This window comes from Poecilia latipinna, unplaced genomic scaffold (genome assembly GCF_001443285.1).
Source record: "Poecilia latipinna isolate Pla-1442-1.1 unplaced genomic scaffold, P_latipinna-1.0 Scaffold693, whole genome shotgun sequence".
NCBI classification, from domain to species: Eukaryota; Metazoa; Chordata; class Actinopteri; order Cyprinodontiformes; family Poeciliidae; genus Poecilia; species Poecilia latipinna.
The window spans coordinates 210,818-222,979 of NW_015113309.1; the positions used below are offsets into that span (position 1 = coordinate 210,818).

General features: G+C 40.7%; 1 protein-coding gene across 7 annotated transcripts in view; it reads right to left on the reverse strand.

The window, feature by feature from the left end:
* The window catches only part of LOC106954964 (potassium voltage-gated channel subfamily C member 1-like), a 78,362-nt gene extending 67,177 nt beyond the window's left edge, over positions 1–11,185 (reverse strand). For all 7 annotated transcript variants that reach the window (XM_015044842.1, XM_015044841.1, XM_015044838.1 and 4 more), the window contains exon 1: positions 9,017–11,185. In XM_015044842.1, the coding sequence (XP_014900328.1) occupies positions 9,017–9,064 (48 nt within the window). In that variant the 5' untranslated portion in view covers positions 9,065–11,185. The remainder of the gene's footprint in view (positions 1–9,016) is intronic.
* Between the last annotated feature and the right edge of the window lie 977 nt (positions 11,186–12,162).

Consider the following 12,162-nt stretch of genomic DNA (forward strand, 5'->3'; position numbering starts at 1 on the left):
TGTCCCTCTCTCCCTCCCCCCCTCTCTCCCTTCCTCTCTCCCCCTCTGAGGGTCAGGTTGTTTGCCTGTGGGCTGCCTCCCAATCCAGAGAGGCTTCAGAAAAGACACGCGTTCCCAGCAGGAAGAAAAGAAAAGCCCCCTGTGTTTATGTTGTTAACCTTTTTTTCCTATTCAGAGAAATGCACCACTCTCCTCCTCCTCTCCTGTGAGCCCTCCCTTCCTCCATCCCTCCCTCCCTCCCTTTCCCTCACTTTCTCTTCCTCTCTCACCCTCATATTTCGCATAAAGGAATCACATTTCACTGAAGAGGAATCAAGACTTCACCTCTTCCTTCTTCTTTAACAGTCCCGTTCCCTTTTCTCTCTCTCTCTCTCTCTCTCTCTCCCTCTCTCTCTCTCTCTCTCTCTCTGCTGTCATCTTTTCTTCTCCCATCTCTGCATCACACTTGGATTCACTCCGTTTCCTTCTCTCTGCTTCCCAAACTTATTTTACTTTGCTCTCACACTTATTCTCTTCTTGCACTTATTTACTTTTTGTTTTGCATCTGAAGAAACAGATTTTTTAATGTCTGAAGATTTTTCCTTTTCTCCTAAACCAGAGGAAAGATTCAGTTTGTCAACCCAAAGGTAAGAACGACTGAAAGCGAGCGTTCTGCATGAGTCGACAATAAAAAAAGAGAAGTTATTCCTCAGAGGAAAAAATGAGAAAAGTTGAACAAGTCAGTTTCTCTCTTGCTTTGCACTGCAAAGTTTGAGTTGCGCTGCATTTTTATGCAAAACTCCTGTAGTTTGCATGCAGACACATTGAAACAGAGCCAGCTTCATCATCACACATTAAAACGCAAACATCTCTGGGTCAAACTGTGCTGAAGCTCCCGGTCCAGCGGGGTTTTGCTGTGCTGCCGGGCCGGATCCCGGTCCAGCACCACGGACAGCTCCACGCTGCCACGCTCAACTTTTTCTGCTGCAGCTTCTGGAAAAAGTTTCATCGTTTTAGTAACTTTTCTTGGAGAAAACAACTTCCGTTTCAGTTAAACTTTGCAGCCCTGCACTCCAGCTCGCACTTTACAGCTGCAGATGCGGCTTTATTGGGCGAACTGCTGAATATTTGATGCACGGTCAGCCACAAGTCTGTAACTGCGGTTCTGTCTCTGTTTGTTCCTTCATGGTGAGGCAAGTGGAGCTCATTGATTTCTGTCAGAATTCATCCTGGATGTAAGTTTTTGTTGACTTTAAAAGGACAGAATTACTTTTATTTACATGGGATGTGGCTGATTTTAAGGAGGAACAAAAAAAAACCCCAAAAAAGTCCAGAGGATTAAAAACGAGAGAGAAGGAAGATTCTCACAGGAACATTTGAGGTTGGGACAATCCCCCCCTCCACCTTCTCCATCCTACAGCACCAACACTTTCTCTCTCCTGCAGCATTTCCTGCCTTGGCCACCGTGTCCTGCGCCACTACACACACACACACACACACACACACACACACACAGCGAGCAGGAGGAGGAGTGCACACATGCTCACCTGGCTACAAAGAAACGACAGAATGACACGCATGTGTGTAAAAAAAAGACTATTTGAGTAGAGGGGATCATTTCTGCAGCACGGTGCGCCGCGCAGACGCTAATATATATTAGCAGAAACACTGCAGCAAGAAGAAGAGGAGGGAGGGAGATTATGGGATGCATTGACTGTGAGGTAGCAGCAGTAGCAGCAGTATCCGGGGGGAAGGAGGGAGGAATTTGGAGGAGTGCTGACTATGCGGAACAGAAGCAGCAGTTGGCAGAAAAAGTGCAAAACCTTCAGCAATCACAGAGGAGCGGCGGGGTGGAGGGAGAGCAGATAACAGATAGCTGGAGCAGAGGAAGGGGAACGTGGGGGAAATGCAGAACAGAACCTGGTAGACGGAGCTGCTGCTGAGCTGGATGTTAGAGAAAACAGCGATGTGTGTGTGAAGTGTGTGTTTCTGCAGACATTTCTCCCTCCACACGCCACTGTACCTCATCAAAGGATGTAACCACAAGGCGTCACGCTGTTCCGTCCTTATCACCTCCCCCCCTCCCTCCTCTCCTCTCTAGCGCTCATCCCCCAGTGTCGAGGAGACCCCCGCAGGAGAAACCAGAGCACTGCAGCCGGAGCCAGAGCACTGCGGTCACCTCCCCTTCCAGTGCGGTGTCACACCACGGCGCGTGCCGCCCCACCTCACCCACCCTCTGCACCTCACCGTGTAAATCTGAGCCGGGCAGGACGCGCGCGCGTGTGTGTGTGTGTGCGACTTCGGATGAACTTTCTGTCACATCACGTCTTTTCTACTTTGGTCGTCGTATTCCTGCAATTTAAAATGATTAAATGTAGCAAAATATGAATCTGAGTGCTTTGCTGTTTGTGAGTCTCACACCAGACCTGAACTGGAGGGAAACATGACTGGGAGACAGTTAATGGTTAGCATTAGCTTTCACTATTTTGTGCTTAACAGTTTAGTGTTAGCTTTTGTTATTTTGTGTTAGCCATTAGCTTCTGCTAATATTTTATGTTTAGCGATTTAGCATTAGCTTCTGCTAATATTTTATGTGCTTAGCACTTTAGCATTAGCTTCTGCTAATATTTCAGTTTGGTTTAGTGGTTTAGCATTAGCTTCTGCTAGCATTTCTGTGTCTTTAGCAGTTTAACATTAGCTTCTGCTAAAATGTTCATGCATTTAGCGATTTAGCATCAGCTTCTGCTAATATTTTTAATTTTTAGGTTTAACATTAGCTTCTGTTAACATTACTATGCTTTTAGCAGCTTAGCATTAGGTTCTGCTAATATTTCTGTGTGTTTAGTGGTTTAGCATGAGCATAGCTAAGATTCTTACTTATTGAACTAGTGAAGCTACATTTTTGTTGGCTATGCCCGCCACTAGCAATACTAATGCTACTTATAAACTCTTCATTATAACCATGGTGGCCATTTTGAAAATTGTCCACCAGAAACCTGAGACTTCTTTAAATCTTTAAATCTTCTTTGACAGCCAGGGCCGCCATCTTGAATTTTTTGTGGCTAACATTTAAAAAAATAAGAAAAGTGAGAACATCTGGGCCACATTAGGTTCTTAGATCCACCTGTGAAAGATTTTGCTGAGACATTAAATCATTTGCTGCAGTAAAGGAGGAAGTGTCTCATTTTCCCGCGGCTGCTTCTCTACTTGGCAACATCACGGTGAGCTCTGCAGGGCTGACCAATCCACACAGGCTGCAGCCGCCGCCCCCCTCTGGGGTCTTCAGTGCTGTGCATGTCGGTCGCTCACCCCTTCCCAACTGCTGCTGCTCCCTTTTTTTCTATCAAAAACCAAACTCAAGCACTCCTGCTTTGCTTCCTGCAGCTGCCTGAGATTATTAATACATAAAGCTCTTATCAGGAACGGACCGGCAGCAGTGGAGTCTGCAGCAGGAGCTGCCGGTCTCAGATCTTTCCTGCCCTACATGAGGAAGTTTTTCCCTAACAGATGCAAAGTCAGGTTGAGATGTCGGAATAAAAAGTGAGAAGTGGTAGAAGAAGGTGTTTTGGTGAAGGAAAGGTCAGGTTAATCCCTGAAAGCGGCGCTGAAATAAGGGGGACAAGATACTGTGTCATGTCGAGAAGGAGCTCTATTTTTAGACCCCGGGTAAATCTGAGCTGAAATCCCTCGGTGTTCAACTTCAAAACCAGCTTCTTGGAGAATTTGTGCTCAGAGCGGATAGCTTTAAGCCTCCCCTTCACCTCCCAGCTCCTCTCAGTCATTTAAACCTGCCTGCTCCTAATTAATGACTCTATCCTGCCGGTGTGATTAGGCCTGTTATGATCCGGCAGCGCAGCGATGCGGCGCGCCGGCCCAGACAGAGGAACGGCACACGGGATGGAGTATTACTACGCTCAGTCCTGACCTGTGACCTGGAAGACAATTAGATACTAAAGAGAGAAGTTGGCGATTAGATGAGGTGAGACGGAGGAGGGAGAGTCTGGATATCTGGATCCAGTTGGAAGGGTAGATGTAATTAATATTTTATTTGCTTAATTCAATGCAGTTTAGTTTCATGTATGTTTACTCAAGACACAAATACAGCTCTGGAAAAAATTAACTCAACTTAAAATGATCGGCTTATCTTTTACTTTTTCATTTGAGTAAAATGATAATTCTTTTATTCTATGGACTACTGACAACATGTGTCTGAAAAGCAAAGCAAAAACTCAAACTAAGGGAAAAGACGCAAAGAAAACAAGTTAATATTCATTTAGAAACAACAACACTAATGTTTTAACTCAGGAAGAGCTCAGAATCAGTACTTGGTGGAATAACAGGAGGTTTTCCATTCGGTTCAGTCTCTGTATTTTTTACAGCTGCATCCATGATGGAGTCAGGTCCAGTTTATTGTGCCACTTTGAACCGAGTTCCTCCTGAACATCTGAGATAAACTACTCTGAGTTTAAATTGATGCCCTTTTCCTCTTTTTTTATTTACTTCTGGATGGATTTTTGTAGCTGTAACAGCTATCCTCCACCACCAGGAGGCAGCAGCGTTTTCATTCAAATGAAAGTGAGGATTTTGAGCATGGCTAAAGCTGCGGTAGGTTATGATTCTGCCACAGTTGAAACTCATTTTTTATTAACTTTATCAGTTTGCATTTGAATTAACAGAACAGATGTGGATTCATTTAGGAAATGTAGTTTTGGTTTGAGGACAGAAGCTCTAGTTATCCTTTCCACACAACAACTTTTTATAAATCTTTGAAAAGCCTCTTTATAAAGCTTTATCACTGAAAGCTGTTTGCATGCGCAGAACATCTGTTTCGCCAAAACAGATTAAATCCAGGTTAACCGGATTTGTAGCTGCTGGCATGTGAACTTTATTTCATAAACCTTTTAACCGTCTGAACTGCTGCAGATATTGACACAGAATCTCCTGGTTAATATCCGTCACTGTGTTAGAGACGTTCTGATGACCCTGCACAACCTTTTCTTGGAAAAGTTTAAGTTCTGTTTCCGAATAAGGCCATGGTCATATCTGCTCTGTTAGTTCCTCTTTTCTCCTATCCTTTCACCTCCAGCACATCATCAGTGACCTTTAATTAGTTACATTTTACACCATCAATGTCAAAATCACATTTATAACCTTTTTAGTTCCTTTGATTCAGCATTCATTTATAATATGATAACTACAACTTATTAGTTGCTCTTATAATAATCATAGTCTGAGTTATTACAGATGGTCTTCTGAAAAGAAACCAAGAATAAACTATTATTCTAATTATTTGATACCAAAGTTGCAGTTACTTGTTTTACTTGTAAGTGTAAATATTCGTTCAAGCAAACTAATATTAATGTAAGTTACTCAAAATATTCAGATTTCATTCTTTGAAACTTTATGCTTTGAAATAAGGAAGAGTTTTAATTATTTTCATGAACCTGCAATATTGGAAACTTACTTCCACTTTTCTCAGGAAGCCTGCCGTCTCATGACTGTGATTTCTTATGATTAGATAGAAAAAGGAAGTAGAATTAAAGCAAAGTTTGCAGGAGATAAAAACAACAAACACAAGCAGATTGATTTCATTGGCGTTTGAGTGATTAACTTTAAAGGTAACTTCATGTATCGTTACTGTTGAACTGAAATCTCCAGCATGGGGAAGTGGGATGATCTCGGGTTTTTTCAACAGGTGCAAAAGTTATAAAAATACTTTCATTACCTGGAAAGGTTGAGCTGCAGGTTGGATCATTTTGACCTGATTCATTAGTTTGTTTTTTAAAATAATTCTGTTGAACCACAATTCAAAAGTGATGCCTGGTTTTCATTCAAATTTTTATTTCTTATCACCTTTGTTACCTTTTTGGTCATTAACAGAGGAACAAATTATTTTGTCCACTTGTAATGGTGGTGGTGTAAAAAGGGAAAGTATTGCATTATAAATCATGTGACTGATTTTAAATGATTTTTGCTGTTTTACGTTCTCTGACTGAAACACTTGAAATTTCTTTCAGCGTTTAGTGTTTCACACAGGAAGATAATTGGTGTTGCACTGCCTCCGACCTTTGTTTCCTGTTTCTGTATCAGCTGCAGACTCCACAGTCTGAAAATCTTTTCAGTTTATGATTAAACTATTATTCTGTCCAGATTTATTTCCAGTTTATTTTAGCACAAGTAGTTTGAGTTTACGTAGGTTAGAGGTCATGTTTAGCATTAAAAACAGGCAGACGACAACGTAACAATTCGTAAAATACTGTTTGCTGAGACGTTTTTGAGAGAGAAGTTGCTATAAAACAGCAAAAGTTTGCTGCAGTTCTGGTCCCTCGTTGGATTAGCGATAAGCTTTCGCCTCTGAGATTGAAGTTAATGGTTTCAGACCCAAGAGAGTTATTTACTGAGGGTAAGATATTAACTTTTTAAAGCCTTTTAGCAAAATCTCCCTTCATAAGACCTTTAATATGTCTTTAAAGGAGCAGACGAGGGGCGGCTGTGGTGTGGCGGTACAGCAGCCGGCCCACAAATAAAGGCTTTTAGTTGTCAGCTCAGCCCACCGGGATTCGAGTCCCGACCTTTTGACCTTTGCTTTTCTCTCTCTGCCCTCTTCCTGTCTGATCTGCTGCAAAGAAAGGCCAGCAGATCTGATAATAACTTCAGTAGGTTACTGAAGTTATTATCAGTAATAATTCCTTTATCTGTAGGAAACACAGTTTGTAGGAAAAAGTGAGTAAATCCTCAGAGTGAGAAAGTTTATCCGTCAGGTTGGATTTGCTAAAATCATTAGCAAATGATTTTAGCAAAAATCATTTGCTAAAATCATAGCAAATGATTTTATAAATCATTTGCTATGATTTATAAAAAAAATAAATCATAGCAAAATCTAGACTTATTTCAAGTGACTGAGGTCAAACTGTTGTGTTCACAGCCAAACAGACTTTAAAAAGAAACTGGAAGAAGTTAAAAGGAAATAAACGATATAAAAAAAATCTAAGAAGTGGCAACAATTTATCCATTAGTTAATATGAACGAACCTCTTCGTTCATATTAAAACTGCAGTTTTCAGCAGTTTCCAGCGACCCAAACGGAGGAAGTTTAAGGCGTCAATCTGTGGGTTAAAGTTTGGGATTGTGTGTTTGTGGCTCCTGGTGACTCGGATCAGGTCTGGATGAAATAACAGCAACAAACTCAACAAGTCTTTGTTCTGAAGGTCAGATAAGTGATGAAGAGCCAACTGACGCTTTTATAAATAAATATAATAAACAATTCAGGTTTTATCGGTTTTTCATGCTATAATTTCATTTCAGAATGAAACTAAAATTAACAGCAGCAGTTTTTAGATCTGGTTTTCTTGGCATAAGCTTGTAAACTGCATGTTTAACATAATTTTCTTGGAATATCAATGTGTCAAAAAGAAAATGATGATTTTTTGATTTTTTTAACAAACAAATTTTGCTTGTGTTTAAAAACATCAAGAAGTTCAAATGATGCCTGGACGTCTCTGCCCGGTTCTCTAACGGAATGAAAAGAGGGAGCAGCAAAAGCAAATGAGACGGATTAGCAGCGCTTGCTAACACTGTGATGAAGAAACTCAGATTACATGAGTTAGATCAACATTTAATCTGGTTGAACTGGATTGAATAGATGTGCTTTATAACTTGCATCGCTCTGAGGATTTTCTAATCGAACGTCTGTTTACTTTAACTGAGGAAACTTGATAACTTCACAGAATCTCACTTTAATAATCTGGATAAATAATTTCTGAGCGTCGAGAAGCTAAGAGGAGGAAAAGGGGAGCAAAGTGGACATTAGAGGAGCTGGATTTTCTCCAGCAGGTAATCAGGACAGATGCAGTGAAGTTTCCAGCTCTGAAGGCCACAGCTGACAGAGGAAGCATGAGAGGCAGGGAGAGATGAAGGGTCCGAGGAAAACAGAGCCGTAACTCAATCACAGCTGCCAAAATAGATTCAAACAGCAGCGCCCTCCTTTTACGAGCCCCTCTGACTTACTCCACCAGAATCCCACAAGGAGAGGGGAATCTTTATTCCCTCTTCTTTACAAAAAATCAAAAAGGGGTGTTTCTGGGTTACCCTGGGCCTAAAAATAGCAGCAGCAAGTCGATTCATAATGCAGGACTGAGAACGGGGCTGGGGAAGGTGGCAGAGGGAGAGCAAATGGAGGAACAGGAGAGGAGCGCCGGAGCCAGCTGTTACGAAACCACGGGCTCTGTGTGTGAAATGCAGAGGAATGCAGATGGAGGAAACTGTCAGCGAACGCCGGGAAGAGGCCGTGGAGAGAGGAGGGAGAAAAAGTCTAGACGCTCAGCATCCCGCCTCCATCTCTTCTAGACTTCCTGGATGAGATCTCAGAGACACCATGTCCTTCCTGTTCAGCCTCTGCATCTCCTCCTCCATATCAGACCTCCATTTCAGGCCTCAACACACACACACACACACACACACACACACACACACACACAGAGAGAGAAAACTGACATGCAAAGAGAAGAACAGATGCATTCCTGCTAAAAGCACAAAGCAACACACACTCTCTCTCTCACACACACACAGAGAAACGGGGGAACTCGTGCAGGCAGAATGATGCAGGAGGGAGTGCATGCATGCACCCAGAGTCATGAAACTGATCTGCTGGAGGAAACACCCAACATTTAAACCCCCAGCCTCGTTTTAGTCAGACAGCATCAAACTGCTTATGATTTTTTATTCTATTTATTTTGTCTGCAGTTTCAGATTGTAGTTCTGTTTCCCTTTAAGTGCTTTGAGTCAGATATTGATCAGAACACGATCACACTTTTTCTTTTTTTTACCGGTATTGCAGACTTGTTGAATGCTGCTAAACGGATGCAGTTATTTTTTATTTTTATTTTCCAAGATGGGAGAATATTCCTTTGAATGAAGCCACCAGTATATAAAATAAAGAAAAACACACACCAATCAGAATAACACACACACACACACACACACACACACACACACACACACACACACACACACACACACAGTCACGGTTGGATACTCACTCGCGTTTGGCTCAGGTTCGGCTGCTGTGCGCGCGCAGACACGCACATGAAGCTTTACGGAAAAAGATCAATCAAAGCGCAGATTTCTCTGCTTGATGCTCTCAGTCCAGTTTCTCGCAGGCATTCAGCTGATCTTTTCTTCTTCTTTTTCTTCTTCTGCTTTTCTCCCCAATCAAAATCAGAGGCAAATCGCGCACATCTGTTGCTGGAAAGCCGCGTTATTATTGCCGGATGTTACTTAAAGCGCGTTATGGTCATGATGATGGAGTCTTCCGGATGAAATGAAGCAGAAGTCCCCCGCTTATTTATGCTATTTTCTGTCTCTCCCACCTCTTTGTTATTGCCAAAAAAGAAAAAACAGAAGTGCCAGTCTTTGTTGCTCTCTCTCTCTCTCTCTCTCTCTCTCTGGGTGTAGCTCTTCCTCTGCCTCCCCCCTCTTCCAAATGTTTGAGTGGAGATGCAGCCTGTAGACACCTCTCCCTCTCCCTCTCCTCTCCCTCTCTGTTCCTTTGGAGGAGCGTCACCTCCTGCACTATTTTTTTCCTCAGACGGTACATGTGGGCGGATTAGAGGGAAAGAGAGAGGGTGGGAGGGCCCTGGTGAATAGAGAGGCTAATGCTTTTCCCATATGTCTCCTGAACTTCATGAATGCAGCGGAACTGAGAGGAGAAGCCAGAAGATTAAAGTTTCAGCCCCTTTCCGGCCGGATGGATGGATGGATGGATGGATGGACGGACGGATGGATGGATGGATGGATGGATGGACGCACTAACACCATTTTGTCTTCAGGTTCCCGGCTTTGATTGTGGCTCGGCTGACATCATCAGTCACGTGGTTTGAGAGGAGCAGGTGGATTCTTACACACTTTAACAGCGAAACATCATTAGGGAGACAAAAACAGTGAAATTGGTTTTTATTTTTAATAAAATTTATTTATTTGACATGAAAAGAATGAAAAAAAAAATTAAAATAAACCGACATGATTTTAAATTATTTTTTCAAAATACCATATATAATATAATATAATATTTCCGAGCCTTCTTACCTTCATTTGCTCTGTAAAATAAAAATAAAAATCTACTGAGATGAAAATATAAAAAACCAAAACACACCCGGTTGCAGAACCCTGCACACCTTCAGCCGCTATTTAACTTTTGATTTGATTGTTTTTAAAAGTTTGTCTTTTTTTAGCTTATACCTACATGAAAACCCTGAACCCAAAAATAAAATTTATTTCTGTCATATCCAACTTTTTAAAACATCTTTTAGCTCAAGTTAAAGATCATCGCTGTCACTTTTTGCAAAGTTTTTATTTTGCCTAAATCTTCTTCTGCAGAAAAAATAATTGATTTAAAAAAAAATTAACAAAACTCTCTTTTGACTTTTATTTTATTAAGTTGTTGATTTGCGACATCAGCTGCAGAATCAAACCAGATGAGTTCCTCTTCCTGCCTGCAGGAGGATGTCTGTGTGCCAACAGTTTCCCTGACGGACTCACGCTGAGTGAAGACAGTCTCATGAAACTTACAGGAACAGTCAAAGGCCGCTCCATCAGCGCCTGCAGACTCAAACGGCTGCAGATCATTTAAAGCAAAGACGAAATTACTGGCCTGAAAATCTGTGGTCTGAAAACATGAAGGCAAAAATGAATATCAGAGATGAAGCAAAAACTGAGTCCAGTTTGTCTTCTATCAGTTTGATGCAATGATCTGCAGCAAACACATAATCAAAAAGAAACAACAAAAACAAACAAAAACTCAGTTTGGGAGTCAAAAGCTTTAAGAGCCAGCGATATTTCCTAAAATTTCAGTAACAAACAGAAACTACATCCTGGTTTGTTTCCGTCTTTTTCAGGCCTGCAGCAAACAACAAATACACAGCTGTTGTTTTCCAGAGCCGTTTTATTTATTTTAGCTCTCAGAACTGCAGCCGAGTTTCCTTCTGCAAACAGAATATCATAACCGTAATGAAAGATTTTTGTATCCTTGGTGTTTATGGAGATTCTTATTATGACTAGAAAAATGTTTAGAATGTAATTTTTTTATCAAGTTTTTCCATCATGTAAGAGTTAGAAAAGATCCGGATCCAGATCATTTCTGACAAAAACACACACATTTTCTTGAAAGAACGAGAAAAAAGTTGAAATTCTGCAAAACAAAAACTTAAAAATATTGAGTTTCAAAAGGCGAAAATAAAGAAAAGGAAGAAAAATTCTAGAAAAACCAAGAAAAGTCAAAATTTTTCTTAGACAAAAACTCAGAAAGTTTGAGTTTGAAAAGTTGAAAACTCACAACAAAAAAAAAGAAAAATTTTTTGGATTAATCTGAGAAATTTTGTGGAAAGAATTTATTTCTAAAAAATTTTTTTCAAGCTCAGAAGTTTTTTCGGGAAAATTTTGGAATTTTTTGGTGGAAATTTACTCCTTTAAAAAAACAAACTACAATGGCCGTAATACTCCATCACATGAGATGTGAAAGTTTATTTCATCTTTATTTATACTTTTAAATCTGATTGAAACACAAACTGACTTCCAAGACTGTTTGTAACATAAAACATTTCATTGTGTCAAAGATTTATATAACCAATAAACTGAGAAAATACAGCAATAAAAAAAGAGAAAACTGTGAAAACAGGAAGAGACATCTGGTGATTTTACTGGAAACGTTTAAATCCCTTCAGATTCCCAGTTTCTGTTGTTTGCTCAATCTTTTCTTTCTCGGGAATCGTCTGAAGGGAAAACGTGTCTGAGTGAAGTTTAATCCTCCAGACAGAGTCAGGATTCATGAGAATCCTCTGAACTCTACCTGATGTTCAGCCAACAATCAGACCTGCAGGAACATCGGCTCTCTGGAAGCGAGTGACCTCTGACCTCCTATGAAGCATAAACAGCTGGACTGAGGAACCAGAGCTGAACGTGGAGCAGAGGAACAACAAGACACGATTCAACTTTTACAGTTTCCATCTTTCTTTTTCATAAATAAAATCTTAAAAGTGTGGCCTGCATTTGTGTTCAATGCCCATCAATAATTGATTAGAAACTACGAAGTGAAACTACAATCCTAACGAGCTTCAGAGTTATTAAAATACAAAACATTAAAAATATTAAATCTGTTCAAATCTGCTGCAAAGGGTAAAAAAATGAGAGA